This window comes from Rhododendron vialii, chromosome 11a, assembly GCF_030253575.1.
Source record: "Rhododendron vialii isolate Sample 1 chromosome 11a, ASM3025357v1".
Classification (NCBI taxonomy): Eukaryota; Viridiplantae; Streptophyta; class Magnoliopsida; order Ericales; family Ericaceae; genus Rhododendron; species Rhododendron vialii.
The window spans coordinates 3,159,725-3,181,893 of NC_080567.1; the positions used below are offsets into that span (position 1 = coordinate 3,159,725).

General features: G+C 41.5%; 3 protein-coding genes across 3 annotated transcripts; all 3 read left to right on the plus strand.

The window, feature by feature from the left end:
* Positions 1-6,054: 6,054 nt before the first annotated feature.
* LOC131306766 (uncharacterized) lies at positions 6,055-6,921 on the plus strand. The gene is made up of 2 exons (XM_058333189.1): positions 6,055-6,367; positions 6,521-6,921. The coding sequence occupies exons 1-2, from the start codon at positions 6,055-6,057 to the stop codon at positions 6,919-6,921; spliced, it is 714 nt and encodes a 237-aa protein (XP_058189172.1).
* A 6,260-nt stretch (positions 6,922-13,181) lies between these two features.
* LOC131306767 (uncharacterized) lies at positions 13,182-14,512 on the plus strand. Its single transcript, XM_058333191.1, has 2 exons — positions 13,182-13,953; positions 14,091-14,512. Exons 1-2 carry the CDS (start codon positions 13,182-13,184, stop codon positions 14,510-14,512), a joined length of 1,194 nt encoding a protein of 397 aa, XP_058189174.1.
* Positions 14,513-16,540: 2,028 nt separating this feature from the next.
* LOC131306768 (uncharacterized) lies at positions 16,541-17,188 on the plus strand. The gene is made up of 2 exons (XM_058333192.1): positions 16,541-16,628; positions 16,731-17,188. Exons 1-2 carry the CDS (start codon positions 16,541-16,543, stop codon positions 17,186-17,188), a joined length of 546 nt encoding a protein of 181 aa, XP_058189175.1.
* Positions 17,189-22,169: the final 4,981 nt, after the last annotated feature.

A 22,169-nucleotide genomic window follows, 5' to 3' on the forward strand; every position in this document is an offset into this window, starting at 1 on the left:
GAAAGGTACAAAGTACAAGATTTCCAAAATCAAATACCTATTTAAAGAAATCCAATTAGGCACATGCCCCTTTAAATAAATAAACTAGGGTACTTTGTAATCTAGGTAGATCACACCTCCCATTAAACAAATCCAATTGGGTACAAAACCCCAATAAAATAATAAAAGGGTACTTAAGAAAATCTTAGGCTTTAAAGGCTACTAAGTACTTTTATAATAAAATAACATGTACTTTATCACATGGGGTTTAAGAAAAAATATTATTTTAATGAACCCATGTACTTGCTTGGAAGAATAACTCTTTTACCCAATGGATAATAAATACCCTAACTTTTATTATCCAATGGACAATAATAACTAGGGAACTTTTTATAATAAAATAATCAAAAAGTACTTTAAAGCAATTATAAAAGTCTATTCAAGTACTTTTGCTCAAAACCCTTTTAATATAAAGAATTGGGTTTCTATTATCCAATGGATAATAGTTCCCCTAACTTTTATTGTCCAAAGGACAAAGAATAAAACCAAATTAATAAAAGGAAATAAATAAGTAATTTTCTAGGGTTGAAAAGGTTGACTAGTCAAATCAACTTTATTGGAAGGTTCCCTAGTCACATCGGTACTTTATTTGGTCAAAAGACTTTATTACCCAAGGGTTACTAACTTCCCTAGCGGTTATTACCCAATGGATAATAATTTCCCTAACGGTTAATAACCATTGGACAAAAGAGTACAAGTACCATTTATTTTAAAATAAGATTTTGAAAAACTACATGTACTTTTATAATAAAAAGTTTATTATCCAATGGACAAAAATTACCCTTGTGGTTATCAACCAATGGATAATGGAGGGGTGGGAGAATCCCCAATAAACAAAGAATAAATGTACTTTGCACATGTGTTTATAAACCCATTAAAATACTATATCCTTGTACTTATCAAAATATTTTAAAGGAAAGCCTATTGTCCAATGGACAAAGATTACCCTAACCATTATGGACCAATGGGTAAAAGCAAAAGGTTCAAAAGGTCCAAAAGGTTCATCTAGTAACTAGGTAAGTCGGTTGCTTGGTTCCTCCAAGTAGTCGGTTGGAAATTAACTAAATTGGTCACGTAGGTTTTTCTAGTCAAGAGTTTAACCAAGGACCAAAATCTAACTACGGCGAATATTAACAAGAAATCATATAACACTCAAGAGAAAATAAGTAATTAAAATAAAATTCAAATATTTAACGAAATTTTTATTGACCAAAATTCAGGGTCGTTACAAGAACCCACTCGGTATTAGAGTGAGAATCGCCATCTGTAACTGATAACACATTATCTGACTCATCTGAACTTTCAGCAATTACTTTACCCCATTTCTGGTCTTCTTTTTCCTTCTCCTTGAGTTTTAAACAGTCACTTTTCCAGTGCCTGGGTTTCTTGCAATAATTGCACTTTCCCTTCTTCTTACCTGATGACCTGGATCTTCCCCTATTACTCGACTCCACCTTTTCTGTTGTTCTTCCCCTAACAAACAAACCCTCCGCATGCGCATCACCCTCACCTGACACTTTTTTCCTCAATTCTTTCGAATATAGGCTGGCCTTAACATCCTCCATAGATATCATGTCTTTGCCATACAATAGGGTTGTAACAAAGTGCTCATACAAAAGTGGTAAAGAACATAGCAAAATTAGGGCTTGGTCCTCATCCTCAATTTTACTATCAATATTTTTCAGATCCATAATAATACGATTGAACTCGTCTAAATGATCCTTAACAGGTATACCTTCTCGCATACGAAACGTATAGAGACGTTGTTTGAGATATAACCTGTTGGTGAGCGACTTCGTCATATATATGCCTTCCAACTTCAGCCAAATTCCTGCTGTTGAAGTTTCTTTTTCCACCTCGCGAAGAACATCATCTGCCAGACTCAACTGAATAGAACTCAGAGCTTTGGCATCCGTATCATCCCAATCTTCCTCTTTAATTCCAGAACTAGTCTTGCCTGACAAAGCCTTGTGCAATCCTTGTTGGGTTAACAAAGCCTTCATCTTTACTCTCCAAAGACTGAAACTACTGCTCTGCCCATCAGACTTCGCAATCTCGAATTTAGCCGCCATAGCCACAATCGGAAACGAAACCCTAGTTTTTGCAACCTAAGGCTCTGATACCAGTTTGTTGTAACGAGCGCTATGAATGCAAACTAAGAACGAGAAATTGAAAACTAAACAAGAAATCACAAAGACACAAGATATACGTGGTTCCCCAAGATGGGTACGTCCACGGGCGAGGAGAGAGAGGATTCACTAACCAACGTGAAGAAGAGATACAAAGAGCCGGCTATAATCCGTAACTCTAGAAAGGCCACAATCTGAAAGCCCAAAAGATAATTCCTAGAAGTCCCCCAAAAGCCCTATTTATAATAGGCTACAAAAACAGGAACAACATAATTAACCAATGTGGGACTAAAGAATACAAGGCATTCCCAACACCCACTATCTCATACTTCAAGCGGCTCTATGCTTATAACCATTCAATGGCCTCGTGCTCTCTATCCCGCTTCAGCAGCTTCGCCTACTTAGCAACCATCTTAACAGTTTCACTACCTCCTAGCAGCTCACTCAACAGCTCTATGCTCACTATTAGCAGCTCCATGATCAAGTTACTCAGCGGCTCTACGCCTGTGCTCACTACCATTCTAGTAAGTTCTACACCTCGAGCTCTGTAGCCTCGTATTCAGCAGCCTCGCGCTCGCCATCTCATTCACCCAGTGGCTCTATGCCCAAGTCCACTATCACAGCGGCTCTACGCCCACTATTTAGCGGCTCTATGCCCACTCACTCAGCGGCTCTATGCCCATACTCACTATCGCTTAGCAGCTCTAAGCTCACTCAACAGCTCTATACTCACCAATCGCTCAGCGGCTCTACGCCCATGCTTACCCTGACCATTATCTCAGCAGCTCTACACTGGTAATCACTCCGTGCCCGCTAATCAACAGCTCTAAGCTCATTATCAGCAGCTCCAAGCCCATTATCTCAATAGGCTCCACGCCACAATCAATAAGATATCATCTATTCTCAAGCTCTGCTTTTGAATGCTCAAAATCCAAGATTTTGAATGCTCGAAGCTCTTCGAATGCCCAACCACTCTGTACTGGATGCTCAAGTTCTGTACTTGAATGCTCAAGCTGTACGGTTGAATGCCCAACCACTGCGTATTGGATGCTTAAAGCCTATACTTTGAATGCTTGGATTCTACCATCTGAATACTCGAGCTCTACGCTCTGAATGCTCAAGTCTAGAACTTGAAAGAAGCTCTATGCTTAAAACAAACACACACGCACGGGCCTGTGCACATATTGCATTGTTCACATCGAGTCTGCATCAATTACATCACCGTATCCATTATCATATCTAACCATCACCATCATATACATACTATATTTTGCATCCCTCTTCTCACTCATGAAACAGGTAAATCCTATAATCAACCGGCTTCACGCCTCGATTTTATTGATTAGTCCAGTACCTCGATCCTCTGGCTCTATGCCAAAATTTATGATAGGAAAGCTTTGTGCACAGACCTTCAAACTGCAACTGGCTCTATGCCTTGGTTCTATCAAGCTCCAAGCTCCAAACATCCTAGGCTCTCGCCATATGATTGCAACTGGCTCCACGCCTCGGTTTTATCACCTCAAGCCCAAAACTTCGACTCCTCAGGCTCTCGCCTTATGATTATAACCGGCTCTGTGCCTCGATTTTCTCATCTCAAGCTCCACGCTCCAGTTACTGGCCTTGTGCTCCCCATATCTTAAAAACCGGCATTCGATTGTCTCCAGGAGATGGTTTGGATTCCACCCAATTACATCTATTCCATCAACCTCATTTGTAAGGATAGGCTACTCTACTGAGCTCTCCTTAGTCAAAGTAAGGATGATCAAGAAAAGTAAATGACTCACCCGTTGTGTATTGATCTACCACAAAATTCTGAAGATGCTCTCCGCAAAAATTTCCCCGGCAGCTCTGTGCTCCTTCAACTACTCTCCGCCAAAATCCTAGTATTGCCCAGGTACGTTGCACTACGGCTTTTAAAGCCCGAAGGTATGTCTTCTATTCTCAATCCTCCAAAATTTTTATTTTTCTTTATTGCCCCGAACTATGGTTGGTCTTAATTTCCCTTGTGGAATACGTAGGAAGCCTGCCGACCCGACCATAACTAAAACCTTTTTCCAAAACCCTTGGAATAGTGATTGGACCAAGTTGAGTTGCTTTTACAGCTTTCACTCTTACTTAAACATGTCTCGCGATCCGTCAAAGTTCAGTCAAAGAGGGGCATCTGTAGACACCCCAATTTGGCCTAACGATTATTTCAAGTCCCACCTTGGGGACCATTCCGATGATGAATGGATACAGTGATTGCTGATTGACTTCTCGTGAACCCATGGACTTATGGTGAGTACTTTTAGCCACTTAGAGGACCCAATCCAGAGCCAAATAGCCTTTCAGATAGAAATACAGTATCCTAGGAAAATCTATCTTTCGGCCATAACATTGATCTCACGGCCTTAACATCATTCTTTCACTTGTGAAACATGTTGCTCGAAAATCTCCCTGAGAGATCAATTCTCGGTAGCCAGATCTATTCTTGCCGCCTAATCCATCCTTTGGCCGCCAGATCAATTGCTCAGCTGCCAGATCGTCTATTTGCCAAATTCTGGAATGTTCTGTTATATGTTTGATCCGATCACCAAAACCCTAGCAACCAAATTCCGATGCGTTTAGGCTACATAAATAGATTACCATGAATAGTTAGAGTTGCCTTACACTTCCAATCTCAATCGTCCATTGTGATTAGTTGGAGTGAGTCAACCCCATGCCTATATAAAGAGGCCTTAGGGTTCCAAAATCAATATGTTCATACACCCTCTCAGGCCATGAAACTCTACAAATATACTCTCTCATATCCCATCTACAAAAGCCCTAACCTCCCGAAGGCAGCCGCGATTAAACCCCGAAGGACGAACCCTAACCCTATGGTTTTCGAGAAGCAAATCAGTCAATCCCCCATAATCCGAAGCAATCAAGCCACTGAGGGATCAAGGCGGTGAGGCCCAGGGGCCTTTGTTTTGTTTTATTTTCAGTTTATGCATGCTAATCGTAGTGTTTTAGTTCTTTGTTAATTATTTAGTTTGGTGTTTGGAAGAACATCGGCTGGATCTTCAATCCATCGATCGGTACATTGAACCAGGAGGGTCTCTCGGCCGTGACATCCATTCACCGGCCGCGAGATCCATCTCTGTGGGACATCTTGTTTTATTCTGTCCTTTTGATGCATGCTTTCAACTATTGTACTGGCTCACCTTATCAACTATTAAAGGCTAAAATAGACTATGTGTTAGAATCAAATAAAGGAAGCTTAATCATATGTCGAACAATTATGGGCTAGTCTCATGATTGGGCAAAGAGGGGTGTCTAACACCTTCCCCTCATTGTACTTTTGGCTCCCGTACCCGAAATCTATATCTGTTTTTCCTAGTTTTCATAAACTAGGTGGCGACTCTGTTTTGATGATAATTGCTATCGTGGGGCGATGTTCCTAGCCATGGGAATATCCACGATCTTGGTTTATGAAGCAAACAACCAAACAAGTAACCAACGATGATCAATCTATATGGCGACGCCCCGTTTGGGAGGTGTCCACAGGCCGATGCTCCTCAAGACCAAGCCGCTATACTGGCAGGCCTCCAGGATAACATGGGCATCATGCAGCAAAGGGCTGATCAGGCTGAGGCTTCTATGGCCAACTTGCAAGCACTGATAAATGAGCGACTCTCGCCGAGAGCTAAGCCAAGAGCTGAGGAGGAGAGAGCCAATCCCGAGCTCGAAGTTTAAATTGCTCACCCTAAAGCAGTTGTTCAAAATCTTGAAATGGCTGCTCTGATAGCCAAGATGGCCAAGCTCGAGGAGACTGTCTCCAAATCTGAAAAACTAGGGGCTAGCAGGTTTGGACATGGACCGGGTTTGCCTTTTTCCGAATGCCAAGCTACCCAAAAGGTTTAAAATGCCAGACTTCTCCAAGTTCGATGGGACTGGTGACCCGAAGACTCATCTGTTGGGTTATCATGTTGCTATGAAGTTGTTTGGGGTCGAGGATGATGTGATGGTCCAGATGTTACCTCAAACGCTCTCTGGCCCGGCTTTTCAATGGTTTCTGTCTTTCGACGTCTCCAAAAGAAGGACTTGGGAAGACATAGGGGCTGCCTTTGTCTTGCAGTACAATTACAACTCTCAACTTGAGATGACCACTCGAGAGTTGGAGTCTACAAATATGGAAGCAAAGAAGTCCTTTGTTGATTTTATAAAAAGGTGGATGGGCAAGGCCGCCCTAATGACTGATTGCCTGAGAGAGAGGGATCAGATTCGCATCATTTCCAAAAATCTGCAACTCGACTATGCCAGGCATCTCGTGTTGGTTCAAGCATCTGCAAACTTTGAGACTTTCTTTGAGTCTGGTTTGGCCATTGAAGATGCACTGCAAAGTGAAATTCTGCATAAGGGAGAGCCCTCCTCAAAGAAAGCGAAGTTGCGTCTTTGTTCTAGAAATAGTAGCGCATTGTTTGGTAACAACAACTACTCCAATACAACTACAAGTGGGAGCGATGCTCCAGCTTTCAACTCCAATTATACTGCCAATATCAACCAAGTTCAAAATGCTCAAAATAGCCGACACCGAACCCAACGTCGGAACTTCTTTGCCTTTGAGGCGTCTTTGTCTGCTGTGATGGAGAAGCTTTTCCAATCTGAGCATTTCAAGCCTTTGACCCCAACTTCCTTACCCAAGGTCCTACCTGCCAACTACAATGCTAGCCACTTCTGTGCCTTCCATCAAATGCATGGCCATCTCACTGATAGCTGCTTATGTCTCTGACATGAGATTCAAGATCTCATTGATAATGACACTATTCAAATGCCGCCAAAGCCCAACGTCATCTCCAACTCCTTGCCTCAACACAAGTTTGACCCTCTGGTTGGTCAGATATCTGTCACCTCCTCTCAAATCAACCCAAGCTCCACCATATTGAACCCTAGCCACTATATCGTCCCTTAAAACTGACGCAAACCAACTGTGTCTATCCTGTCTGAACCCGAGGTTAGCATGATGGCCGTAGGTTGTAGAGTAGAAGATGGGGCTGAAAGCTGGAGAGCACTAGCTGATAATTTGATCGATCAAGCAAGGGAGCGGACTGACGGGCTGAGGTCCATTGATCAAGGGAGCACCGAGTAGATTTGGTCGAAGAAGCTAAGGAAGCTGAAGTGATGTTGCTTGGGCCTTACATCCTCTAGATCCTACCTCTCTATGAGGAAGCCATAGGTAACTATAAAAGTTGCATTTTCAAATCGTGTTTATTTTGCATTGACACTTTTGAGCCTGAGAGTGACACAATGTCTGTTAGGTCTGTCTAAGTCTAGCTCTGAGTCGGAGTTTGTGCCTCTTGACCCTCCATGTCGTACCATCTATTTTCAATTCGTGTCTTTTGCTATACTTGGCAACCCCGAGGGGCTTTCTTTTTGAATGAACTATTTTGCTTCTAAGTACTTCGCTGGCTTTTACATAAACTGTGTCCACCCTGACGATGAAGGGATAGATTTCAATGGGAATGTTCCCAAGGAAATGCATTCCCTCGCCGAAAGGGAAGACAAAAGGCATGCTCAGCCTATAATTGAAATAGTAGTTTCAATTAAACTTGAAATATGAGGGAGAACCCCTGCAATTCTTTGACAAATTCAAGATTCAAATGCATCAATTCAACAGTCTACCATCCACAGGAAAAACGGGGTAGTTAAGGCAACTGAAGCGCTCTGGATCCTTCATTATTAAAGCCATCTTGTCTGGAGGAGCAACCAAGATCACCGATTGCAACGGCAATGGATTCTCTACCATAGTCAACCAGGATCAATTCAAAATGTTACTATCCTTGAGAAAGGCTTGTTGGGCTGCAAAACCACAAGGGTGGGTGGTTCTAAGCAAAAGTTAGAGTAGCTTGCTAGATCGAGAACCTGTGAAGGCGGTCTAGGAAAAAATGATTAGGCAATTATCGAAAGCTTGCTAGACCGAAGACCTGAATGGGCGGTACCAGGCAAAAGTTAGAGTGTAAAAGGAGAAGTAAATACTCGAGAGTAACCTTGGCCTGAACTACGTTTTAACCTGATTCTCCAAAATGGGATACGTTGGCAGTCTCTTTTTGAATCTCAGTCACAATCTAGCAGCTAGATCACAGGTTTACAGCTTTGGTGCACTGCAATGGTCTCCTGAATGGGATACGTAGTCAAACTTCACAATCTATCAATTTGATCCAAGGCTTTTGTAACACCCCGAATTTTGGGTACGTTAAATAGACAATTTTATTGGAACTTCAAAATAGAGTCTGGCTCATTATTACATCACAACCTCCATAAGACTACTTTCATTACAAAAGGGATGGAAACTAGGGTTCCTAACTATAGCTCCACCTGTTCCTCCATTCTAGCCAGCTCTTCAGCTCCAAAAGCTTCCAAGGTGTAGAGTTCACCCTGTTCATCTATGAGGTCTGACACATTATACCAGCGTCGCCACCAATATAATATGTTAGGGTCACCAAAGGTAACACCGTGAGCTACAAAAGCTCAATAGAATAATCCATACCCACTAACCCTTAACTTACAAGCAGAAGATCATAGTTTGACAATTTCCACATAGTACTTGCATATCTAACAAATAGTTAACAATGACACATCCACATTCAATATCCAAACTAACGTTGGTGTTCATGATTTTTCTAAGTTTCTCCTACGCGACTTCTCGTAGACTGTGTCACCATTTTTATACCAAATCAACATTTTCAAAATTCGTCTTTAACACACCCAACCTCGGTTCCGCCGTTTTGCTCTCTCGAGTATCCTCACAATGGTTCCGTCGCATCGGGTTCCCATTGGCACACAAAAAACATTGAATTTGGCATTGGCTCTTTTCCACGGATAACCAATTCACAATTCAAAACCCTCGGTTCCACCACTCCGGGTTCCCGAGTATCCTCACAATGGTTCTGCCGGTCTGGTTCCCATGTGGGTTTTCAAAAATCATTAAACCAATTGCGTTGGCTCCTCTCCGCAGATAACCAAACCATAATTCATCCCTAGGCTCCGCCGCTCTGGGTTCCCGAGTATACCACAATGGTTCCGCCACTCCGGGTTCCCATTGGGTTTTTTGAAAATAGTTTACACACGCACTCCTCACAATGGGCTACCAAGTCCTGCCACATTGCAGTTTCCAAAACATTTCTCTTTTGCAAATCACATTACTCCATTAACCACACCCTAGGTGTCATGTTTCTACTTTCTCGATTTCTGTGTCTTGTTTTCATGCAACGACTCCGCGGTAGGACTTTTCACATACGTAATCATAAATCATTCATTGTAATCTTGAAACTAAACTAGCAAGATCATCCAACTCTATATTATTAATCATGCTCAAATCACCACTTAAAGCATAACGCCACATGTACGGACGCCTTTGGAGTGAAAATCACTTATGTTTTATCACACAACAAGTAATACAAACAATTCATGTATACATGATCATAATCATCCTAAAGATCAAAATACGAATACTTCTATCAAATGATAAAGTCTTATCTTTCAAAATCCGTTCTTTCCTCATTTGTGGGAAGTTCAAAACAACATATGTTTATTGGAGTAAAAGCTGGTTATTCCACATGTTCATATCTCCATTAGCAAAAATAAGATTATTAACTAACATGCATTTCAAACATACAAGTAATATACTACTTCTAGTTATACTTAGAGAAGTAAGTAAGGGTAATCTACGTATACTTAGAGATAACGAGGACGGAAAAATCTACCATTCTTCTTGGCGGTGGGTACGGCTACGGAAAAGTAAGTCGGCTATCGGACGGAGTGACTTCCTACGGTGAGCTTCCGGTAGCTTCGAAAGAGAAACGTTTCTCTCGAAACTAGATCTTGACTAAAACTACTAATTTTTTGGATCGAAAGGGTGGTCGAGTGGTGGTTTGGTGGCAGCCTAGGCTGAGTTTCTTGAAGAACTTCAAGAAAAACTCAAGAACACTAAGAACAAGAAGAACAAGGAACAAATGCAAGGATTCTAGAGAGAGAAGTTAAAGGATGGAAGGTGTGAGTTGAATGGTAAGTGAGAGGTACTATTTATAGCAAAAATCTTGCCTTCCATTGGCAAGACTAACTTCTATTATCCAAGGGATAAATTTTTCCCTAGCAATTATTGTCCAATGGGTAAAGGGGTAATTATGATAGGTATGGCCTTGAAATGACAAATCATGAAGGGTTTTTGGTCTTGTCTTGTCCTAGGATGGCTTGCTTGCAAGAAAGGACAAAATAAATTCTAGAAATGGGTTGTCATGTTGTACTTAGGTTGAGTGTGAGAAGGGCTAAAAGGGTAGCTTGTAAAAGTGCCCAAAACACAAGCACAGACTTCACTCCTCCCTCTCTCTCCCATTTGGCCTCTCTCCCTTTCTCCTCTCTCTCTCTCTCTTTGTCTCTTCCTCTCTCTCTCTAGTACCAAGTATGTATGTGTATATATATATATATATGTACATCTAGGAAAATCTAGGAAAGTAAGTCTAGGAGGGGAATTTGGTTCAAGGCTATTCTTCCTAGGCTTGCATGCATGAACTCCTACAAAAATCTAGGAATACTATTCATGGAAGCAAAATGATGGGATTTGGTTTTGACTTGTCTAGTCAAATCTATGTGTACTTCTTGGATTTTGGGAAGACTTATTTCTATTACCCAAAGGATAAAATTTTCCCTAACAATTATTATCCAAGGGTAAAGGAATAATAATGATAAGTAAGGCTTGAAAAGACTAGACATGAAGTGTAATGATTACCTCCCTAGGTCTAAAAGGTTCAACTAGGGTTGGAGGGCTTCATAAGGCTCAAAGATGGTCAAAAGGTTCATCTAAGATTAGGAGAATGTAACTAGGTGAATTGGTAGTTAGGTTTCTCCAACTAATCGGTTGGAAGCTAATCCTACTTGCCATGTAGGATTTCTAGCCAAGAAATATAATTTTAGGATTTTATTTAACTTGCTAAGAAAATATACAAGTGCTTCTACAAGCATACTTGTCTTTAGAAAAGGACTAAATTGTCCGGGATGAAAAGATATAGTTTTATAAATCTCAAATCTAATTATGACGGATTATTAGAAATAAAAATGGAATTTTAAAAGAAATCCAAGTAATTAAAATAAAATTTAAATATTTAACGAAATTTTTATTTACCAAAAATCAGGGTCATTACAGCTTTGGTGCATCGTCGTGGTCGCGAATAAGTCAAGTTTCATCTGTTTAGAAGGGGGAAAGCCCTTCGTCTTTCAATCTTATTTGAAGCTACTATTTCAATTTCAAAGCTGAGCAAAAGCCTTAAAATATTTGAACCATCAAAAATAGGACGAAATGCTTACGAGGCCTAGTGGGTCCATAGCTTATTCTAAGTTCAGCAAAGTTTGGTGTGAACAGGTGCAGTAGTAGTAGTATTTGTTTTGTGTATGCCTGTGTACTGAAGCCCTATTTCCAATTGGCTTCATTGTTCTTCTTCTCTGCCTAAAATCCGGAGTATTGCTCGGGCATATCCTGCCCATTCTCCGCCTCGCAAATTGTATCACAAAAGTCATTGCAAAGGCCCAATGGCCGAAGAACCTGTTATCCGTACTTTGCGTGAATATCTCAATCCAGACCAAGGTCCTCAAGTATCGCCTATAGTTATTCCGACTCCTACTGCTGGGAATGCATTTGATTTCAAAGCTGAGTATCTAAGGGTGGTTCCAGAATTTTGGGGGCGAGAATTGGAGGATCCGTATTCTCATATCCATGAATTTGAGTCTGTTCTGCATTCCTTCGTCCATGCTCAGAATCAACTCGATCAGGCTCGCCTCAAGTTGTTTCTGTTCACTTTGAAGGATAAGGTGAAACAATGGCTTAATTCTCTAAAGCCTCGGTCATTGCGTAACTGGGGAGAGGTTCAAGATGCTTTCATGACCAAGTTCTTTCTGGTGAGCCAAACAAAGTTGCTTATGGATCAGATTCAGAACTTTAAGCAAAAGGATGGAGAGACTTTTCACAAGTATTGGGAACGGTATAACGACTTACTCATGGCGGTTCCTCATCACAACTTTCCTTTGTATCTGCAAGTCAATTACTTCTACATGGGGTGTTCTCAAGAGAGTAAGCAACTTGTAGACACAATGGGTGGTGGTGACTTTATGGGAAAAACACCTGAGGATGCTTGGGATTATTATGAGTCATTAACAGAGAAAACGCAAACATGGCAATTCACGGATCTTGGAGAGTGGGCAATGCACAATCAAGGTTCTACCGGTTTGGGAAATTCTCTATTGTTGAGCAAAGTGCTTTTGAAACTCGCTTGGAGGAAATTTCTCGGAAGCTCGATAAGTATGAATTGAAGAGTGCTCAATCTCAGGAGGTGAAAGTAGTACATCAAGTGGAAGAGGTGTGTGTCATATGCGAAATGGTGGGCCATTCTACCGAGGCATGTCCCAATATTCCTGCTCTCAAGAATGTGATTAATGGGATTGCTTCGGAGGAGGTACATGCAGTGCAACGTTTTGATCCCTTTTCTCAATCTTACAATCTGGAGACAAGACAACATCCAGCCTTCCGATGGAATCAATCAAATGATGCAGGTTCTTCTTAAGTTCCACCTCCCGCTCCACAGTTACCATGGAAGCAACCTCAAAATGTTTTCCGTTTTCCTCAAGCACAAGGTTCGCCATGTTTTGTTCCATCCGAGCCCTTTCCAAACTCAGGCCAATTTCAGCAATAGCCCCCGAAAATGTTCATTGGAGGATCAACTGAATATGTTCTTGCAAGGGCAAACAATCTTCAATGAACAATGAACTCAAATGATGGGTGACATCAGGAACCAGTTGGGCAAGTTGACAACTACGGTGGGTCTGTTACTGCAAAAGAAGGGGAAGTTTCCTACGCAACCTCAATCTAATCTGCATACTACTTCTAATCCGCCTAATGCGCTTTCTCAAGGTCTTCTCTTTGCTAGCTCTTCAGTGACTTTCCCCGAGCAAGCAAAGGCTATTATTTCTCTTCGAAGTGGCAAGACGGTGGATAATCAAGTGGTGATGCCTCTGGAACCTACCTTGTTACCCCCTCCTATCGATTGTTCAATTCCAACATCAACCCTTGGGGAATCTCCCAAGGAGGCAAACAAGGAGACTCTAGAAGGAAAGGATAAAGGCAAAGAGAAGGAGAGTGTACCGGATCCTAAAGTTATTCCAACACTGGCACAGTACCCTAATCGTTTGAAGGCCTTGGCGAAACTGAATTTCAATGTGGAGTTGCATGAATTATTCAATCAAGTGAAGATCAATATCCCTCTCATGGATGCGGTCAAGCAAATTCCTTTGTATGCTAAATTTCTTAATGATCTATGCACTCGGAAGCGGAAGCTTAATGTTCAAAAGAAGATGTTTCTTACTAAGCAAGTGAGTTCTATCTTACAAACGAATATCGCGCCGAAGTACAAGGATCCGGGGAGCCCTACTATTGAAGTAGCTATTGGAGTAAGGCGTATCGAACAAGCCTTACTCGATCTTGGTGCTAGTGTAAATCTACTACCATATTCCGTATATCAAGAACTTGGGTTATGGGAGATGAAGCCTACTCGCGTCACACTCCAATTGGCCGATCAGAGAGTTCGTGTACCAAGAGGGATAGTGGAAGATGTTTTGGTGCAAGTTGATCAATTTATCTATCTGGTGGATTTCATGATTCTCGATACGAATCCAAATGACTCTTTTACTGCTTCTACTCCGGTGATTCTTGGGAGACCTTTTCTAGCCATGGCAGATGCGGTCATCAACTGTTGGAATGGACTTCTCAATATGACATTCGGTAACATGAAGATGGAGGTCAATGTTTTTAATGTGGGTATTCAAATGGGGATGACGAGAACGTGAATGAAGTGAGCCTTATTGACACTCTTGTAGAAGAACACGTGGACAAGTTGCTCTATAGTGATCCTTTGGAAGTTGCTCTTATGGCCAAAGAGGCCAAATTTCTTGACTCTTTTGAAGTGAATTATTTGTATTCATTGCTCAATGAGGAGGATGAAGCTTGTGCTATTAGTTCTTGGACTCCAAAGTTTGAAGAATTTGAAGAGCTTCCCCTAATAGAGAAGAAGGTTCTTCCATCTAGCGTTGAGCCACCGAAATTGGAGTTGAAACCCTTGCCCCACACTTTGAAGTATGTTTTCCTTGGAGATAATGAAACCTATCATGTGGTTATTTCCTCCTCTCTTAGGAATCAGCAAGAGATGGAGTTGATCAATCTATTGAGGAGACACATGAAGGCTATAGGGTGGACCATTGCTGACATTAAAGGGATCGACGCTACGCTTTGTTCTTATCATATCGCCTTGAAGGATAATGTCAAGCTGTCCCGACAACCCTAATGCCACTTGAACCCTATTATGAAGGATGTAGTACGTGCAGAAGTCTTAAAGCTGCTAGATGTGGGAATCATTTACCCCATTGCTGATAGTAAATGTGTGAGCCCGATTCAAGTTGTACCAAAGAAATCCAGGGTTACAGTTGTACGCAATGAGGAGAACGAGCTCGTGCCAACACTTGTTCAGACAAGTTGGCGGGTTTGTATTGATTATCAAAAACTCAATGCAAACACAAGGAAGGATCATTTCCCCTTGCCGTTTATCGAAAAGATCTTGGAAAGAATAGCCGGGCACGCATTCTACCATTTCTTGGATGGATATTCCAGGTATAATCAGATCGAAGTTGCTCTAGAGGACCAAGAGAAGACGATATTCACTTGCCCATCTGGAACTTTCGCTTATCATCGTATGCCGTTCGGTTTGTGCAATGCACCGGGGACTTTTTTCAAGATGCATGATGGTGATCTTTAGTGATATGGTTAAGAAGACAGTAGAGGTTTTCATGGATGATTTCTCTATATTTGGCGACTCGTTCAAGTCATGCTTGGCCAATCTAGAGAAAGTGTTGACAAGATATGAAGAGAAAAACTTGGTGCTGAACTTGAAAAAATGTCATTTCATGGTCACTCAGGGTATTGTTCTGGGTCACATCATTTCTTCTGATAGTATCGCGGTAGATAAGGCAAGATCGACCTCATTTCCAATCTCCCGACTCCAAAGTGCGTGAAGGATGTCCGTTCATTTCTCGGGCATGCCGGATTCTATCATCGTTTCATCAAGGATTTTAGCGCTATCTCTCGGCCCCTATGCCAACTTCTTGCCAAAGACGTTCCATTCGAGTGGACCCCCCTTGTGAGCAAGCTTTTACTAGGTTAAAGGCCAGTTTTACCACTCCTCCGATTGTGCAACAGCCAGATTGGAGCCTACCATTTGAGCTTATGTGTGATGCAAGTGATTATGCTGTGGGTGTTGTGTTGGGACAAAGGAAGGACAAGCGTCCGTATGTGATTCACTATGCAAGTCAGGCATTGAATGATGCGTAAATGAATTACACTACGGCAGAGAAGGAATTATTGGCGGTGGTGTTTGCTCTTGACAAGTTCCGATCTTACTTAATCGGTGGTGGTCCTATTATCATTTATACGAACCACTCTGATCTCAAGTATCTCCTCACAAAGCAAGATACCAAAGCCCGGTTGATAAGGTGGATTATACTTCTCCAAGAATTCAACTTAACCATCAAGGATAAGAAGGGTGTTGAGAAGGTGGTAGCTGACCACTTATCGAGATTACAGTTTGAGGATCCTACTTCGAGTCTCCCCATTATAGACACGTTTCCAGATGAACAATTGCTGACCATTTCGAGTACCCCATGGTATACCGATATTATAAACTATTTGGTGACGGGATTGACTTCGGCTCATTGGAATACCCAAGAAAGGAGCCGTTTTCTAGCTGAGGTGAAAAGGTTCTCCTTTGATGATCCATATCTTTTTAAGTATTGCGCAGACCAACTTGTTTGTCATTGTGTTCCAGATTCCAAGCAACAAAGCATAATCGAGTTTTGCCATACGGAGGCTTGTGGTGGCCATTTCTCATTCCAAAAGATCGCCGCTAAGATCTTGCAATGCGGGTTTTATTGGCCAAATTTGTACAAGCACACTTTTGGCTTTTGCCGAGGTTGTGCTCGGTTCCAACTTTTAGGGTGTGTTACTCAACGGAATGAGATGCCTCTAACCTCTATCTTGATCATTGAAGTTTTTGATTGCTGGGGCATCGACTTCATGGGCCCTTTTCCTTCGTCCTTCGGGTACCTCTGCATTTTGTTGACGGTTGACTACGTCTCCAAATGGGTAGAGGCAATTTCGACGCGCATTAACGATCATTCAGTTGTGGTCGAATTTCTGAGGGACAACATTCTATCAAGATTTGGGATGCCGAGGGCTATAATCAGTGACCAAGGGTCTCACTTTTTGTAACCGGTCCATTGCCACTTTGATGAGGAAGTACTCCATTATTCATAAGGTTTCAATGGCCTGCCATCCTCAAACAAATGGTCAAGCGGAGCTAGCGAATCGGGAAATTAAGAATATCTTGGAGAAGACGGTTAACCCTACCCGTAAGGATTATTCAACTTGTTTGGTCAACGCCTTGTGGGTTTACCGTACTGCGTACAAGACAATTTTGGGTCTATCTCCCTACTGACTCGTCTATGGAGAAGCTTGCCATTTGCCGGTGGAACTTGAACACAACGCATATTGGGCGATCAAGAAGCTCAATTTCAGTATGCCTCTTGCCGGTGCCCACCGGAAGCTCCAATTGACAGAACTCGAGGAGATGAGGTATGATGCTTATGACCACTCTGGTGCTTATAAGTCTAAAATCAAAGCCAGCCATGATAAAAAGACTGTGATTAAAAACTTTGAACCCGGTCAAAAAGTGTCATTGTATAACTCTCATTTGCATCTTCACCCCGATAAATTGCACTCACGCTGGGCCGGTCCTTATGTTGTTAAAACTATTTTCCCTCATGGGGCGATAGAAGTAGAGAGCATGAGTAACAGTTCTTCTTTTAAGGTGAATGGTCAAAGGCTTAAGCCTTTCCTTGGAAGCTTCGAAATAGGAGAGCCCGATGAGGATTTGGTCAATCCTGTTTACACAGATGACCCTGTCGAATAGATTGTGTTAACTTAATTTGCATGGAGAGCAAAAGCGTAACTGCTTAACTTAACTGTTTGTCAGACCCGGCCCTCGGGTAGGGGGCACCCACTATTGACTTGGGTATATAAAGCTTCGCACGCCGCTATTAAAATAAGGATTGTGTGCCCAGCTCCGGTTCGAAGGGCAAAAATTAATATCAGTGACATAGGACTTTAATTAGTTCTTCTGATAGGAGTAATTCATAGTGAAACACTCACGTCTTCTAGATTAGCCCCAACGGCGGCGGTATAGATCCTTAGGTTAGGCCTTGATATTCTCATGCTATCACGCTTGGCTCTATCTTGTTGCTTGCCTGGTTATGATCTTAGGGGACGCTGGACTTCATTGTTTGGCAGAGTCTAGCTGTGACTTGGACGCTCCGACTTCTGATATTAAATCTGTATATATTGTACATACTGCTTTCTTTCTTGTTTCATCATGTTTTGCCATGTTTTGTTACGTTTTATTGTGTTTTGCTTTCAATAAAGTCTTGGAGATTATTCACATGTAAAAGATTTCACCAATGTGTTAGTATAAAAAAGGCTTTAATTAGTTCTTCTTGGTAATAGTTTGTTGTTAATGATCCATGCTCTCCGAATATGCCCCTATCAGTGGCAACTTAGGTCTATGGGTGAGATTTGATATTTCCTTGAGTGCACGCTAGGTTGTATCTTTTCTTGCTTTGTTTTGATCGTAGGGGACGCCAGACTTAACTGTTTGGCGAGGTCAAGGGGTAAATTTTATAACAGGCGCTAGCATAACAAATCTCAACGATCTAGCAGCCAACCGTTTCTTACCCCACCGATAGGAAATGGGAAGAAAAGTATGAATCGTTTGATCCCGTGATGATCAGGTGGTGTTTCTGTCATTTGTTTTACATGTCTTTGTGTTTTCTATATGTTTTCTTTATTTTATGTCTTTTATGTTTCGTTTGGTTTGAAGCCGGATAACACGAGCCGGCGGTTCTAATGTCATTTGTCTTGTGGAAGGTCGTTCTCTTAAGTCTTCTGCAGGGTTAACATGCTACCACACCACCCTTGGTAGTTTGGGCCTAAAACCAGGGTGAGTGAGGCATTCAGGAGCCCTAAGCATGGGTGCAGCTAAGAGCCGCTGTTGTTAGTCTGATAAAGCCTTGGATATGATCCTGTGTGACTAGCTATGGTTTCAGGTTGGAAGAACCGAAGGAGTGAACCCTGGAAGCATCAAATTTGGCCGGAGCAAGACATTGGCATCAAATCCTCCAACTTGGTCGAGGTATTTAGGGGTTGACATTCCCCTTGGAAGATACATTCGCTCACTTTCCTCTCTTCGCTCTTGTTCTTCATGCTATGAGGGCATAGCATTGCTTTAAGTTGGGGGGAGGGGTTAGCTATGTGCTATTTGTTTCATTTGTGTGGAAAATTTGAAAAATCCAAAAACAATTGAAAATTGAAAAACCAAAAAAAAAATTGAGAAAATTCAAAAAATTTAAAAATAAATAAAGCTTTTTACTTGCAATCCTTCTTTTTGTCATTGTTTTTAGTTCTTTTCATGACTTGTTGCATGCTTAATAATTGTTAGTTGGCAAGAGTTTGGTGCAATTTTAAGAATTTTTGTGCTTCTCAACTTGCATGCATGGTAAAGATTGAACGGTCTAGGTGTTGAGTATAGTTTTTGAGCAAGTTTTGCCCATATCCCCATCATTCAATAAACATGTTCGTAGTGTATGTGAATAATTGCATGTCCATGTCTAATTGTGTGTGATGTCGACGTTGAATCATTTTGGAATCCATGGCGCACTTAGGAAAGGACGTAAGGCATTCTTTGCATGATCATACCACATATGTGTCACCTCGTCCTGCTTTGCATCCTATTCTTTTTCTGTTCTTTGCTTTAACCTAGGCGACCTATTGTTTGGAGGGTTGTTGGGATGAGTGTTCAATGTTCAAAGGTGTGTCTGAGGTGTGTTGAATGAGTATTTAGAAGTTTAGGGGTTTGAAATGAAGAAGGGTAAAAGTTTTGAGTTAGCAGCTTTAATATCGATAGTCTCATGTCAGATGGGGTACCGGTACTGAGGAGATTAGAGAGATCGTAGTCAAGCAGTTTGGTACCAATAGGAGGTTATCAAAGGTATCGGTACTGACCACTCTACAGAAACAGATTAGTCCAGATTCCAGTGCACGATCAAACCACCCCTCATCTCCCAAGTCTGAACCTTCCTCTCACTAAAACTTCATTGTTCCTCCAAAATACCAAACCCTAAACCTCAAATTACCCACTCAAACCTCCATGTTCCTCCCCAAATCATTCATATCCTTCATATCCCTCAAGAAACTCCAAGTTTTTCCCCACCAATTTCAAGGTTACAAGCAAAAAATGGGGTAAACCCTTTCCCCCTTTCAAATCTAAAATTTCCACTTTTTCCCAAAAAATTCCAAAATTCCTTCCTATTTTTCACATATATATCCACCCTCCACCATATTTTACCCCTACATTCCCTTTTTCCATCCAAAAATCAAAAATCTCAAAAACCCTATCCAAATATCCAAAAATTCCAAAATTAAAAAAAAATGAAAACCCCAAACCATTAGCCTACAATGCCGAGAATCAAACAGACCGCACACTAGGCTACCTCTTCTCAACCAGTAATTGAGGAGGAGGATGATTTTTATGGCCGAAATGGAGGAGGAAAATCAGCCCGGGAAAGCTTCGGGATCTTGGGGTCTGAAGAGGAGAAGAACTCCGCAAGAAATTGTAGTGGACAAAAGGAAAACTTGGGAATCAAGCATGGACACCAGGAAATTCAAAAATGAGCGGCAAGCGGATGCCAAGGCATTGCCCGATGATCACTTTGGCCTCCGCTACATCAATCATAAAGGTTTGAAATTCTGGACTGAGAGATTAGTTGGTTATAATAGAAATGCAATTATTGAGTTTTATAAGTTCATGCAAATTCCTGAAGGTGAATGGGAAAATGATCCTGCTGTGAAAATTACTTCAAGGGTGGGGGCCATAGACATTGAAATTGCCCCTGATGATATTGCTAAGTATCTGAAAATCCAATGCTCCCTTCCCGAGTCTGTGAATTACCCAAGGAAAGATGAGATGATTGATTTGCAAGTTGTGAATGAGGCCCTTTATCGAGACCCTGCAAAGGCTTCAATGCCCCATGTGCCTGGTAATTTCAAAGCTAGTTACAGGTTTTTGAATAAAGTGATTCATTTCAATCTTTATCCTCGAGGCACGGAACACAAACCTTCAAGGAAAGTGGAGAGATTTTGTATGCTTTCACGGCAGTTGACCTTGTGGTAGATTGGGCCATGTTCATTTTTACTCAATTACATGATTTCAGGGCTAACACATTGATTACTGCAAGTATGCCTTTTCCTTGTATAATTACGAGCTTGTGTAGGGAAAAAGGAGTTAGGGGGGCAACATACGATAAATTGGAAGAACTTTCTTCGGGGCCAATTGTAACGCCCCTAATTTTGGGAACATTAAATAGACAATTTCATTGAAAAAAACTAAATAGAGTCTGGCTCAATATTACATCATAATCCTTAAACAAGTAATTTTATTCAAATAAGGGAGGGAACTAGGGTTCCTAACTACTGCTCCGCCTGTTCCTCCATCCTGGCCAGCTCCTCAGCTCCAAAGGCTTCCAAGGTGTAGAGTTCACCCTGTTCATCTATAAGATCTGACACATTATACCAGTGTCGCCACCAATATAATATGTCAGGGTCACCAAAGGTAACACCGTGAGCTACAAAAGCTCAATAGAGTAACCCATACCCACTAACCTTTAACTTACAAACAAACGATTATAAATTCAATGATTTCCGCATAGTTCATACGTATTCAACAAAATAGTTAACAATGACCCATCCACATTCATTATCCAAACTAACGTTGGTGTCCATGATTTTTTGAGTTTCTCTTATGCGACTCCTCATAGATCGTGTCACCATTTTCCACATTTCATAACCATATCAACATTTCCAAAATCGTTTTAACACACTCAACCTCGGTTCTGCCATTTCGGTCTCCCGAGTATCCTCACAATGGTTCCACCGCACCGGGTTCCCATTGGCACACTTTGCATTGGCTCCTCTCCGCGGATAATCATGCCACACACCCAACCTCGGTTCCGCCGTTCCGGTCTCCCGAGTATCCTCACAATGGTTCCGCCACACCGGGTTTCCCTTGGCACACAAAAACACACACCACATAATGGGCTACCACGTTCGGCCACATTGCGGTTTCCAAAATATTTCACCTTTTCAAAACACACATTTTCATTAACCACACCCTAGGTGCCGTGTCTCTACTTTCTCGATTTTTGTGTCTCATTTTCATGCAACAACTCCGCGGTAGGACATTTCACATACGTACTCATAATTCATTCATTGTAATCTTGAAACTAAACTAGCAAGATCATTCAACTCTATATTACAAATCATGCTCAAAACCATTCTAAAGATCAAATTACGAATGCTTCTAATCAAACGTTAAATACTTATCTTTCAAAATCCGTTCTTTCTTCCTTTGTGGGAAGTTCTAAACAACATATGTTTATTGAAGTAAAAGTTTATTATTCAACATGTTCATACTACCATTAGCAAAATGAGTTTGTTAACCATCATGCATTCTAAACATTATAAGCGATAGATAACCTTATCTACTTAAAAATATTTCATGTTATTCTTTGAACTAAAGAGTAAAGACATCCTATTTTTCAACATACGAATCTACGCTATACGTTGAGTTAGGGGACAAGGGATTCTACCTCTCTTCTTGGCGGTTGGTCGGTTTTGAGAATAGGTCATCGGTTTTTCGAATCGGCGGCGTAATGGCTCCGAAGTGCTTCGAAAGGAAGAGAGTTGGATTTTCTCTTCCTAGAAACAACTGTGCTAACTAAACTAGGCTACTTTAAAGATCTAGAGGTGGTTTGGTGGTATCTCTCAAGAACTTCAAGAACTTA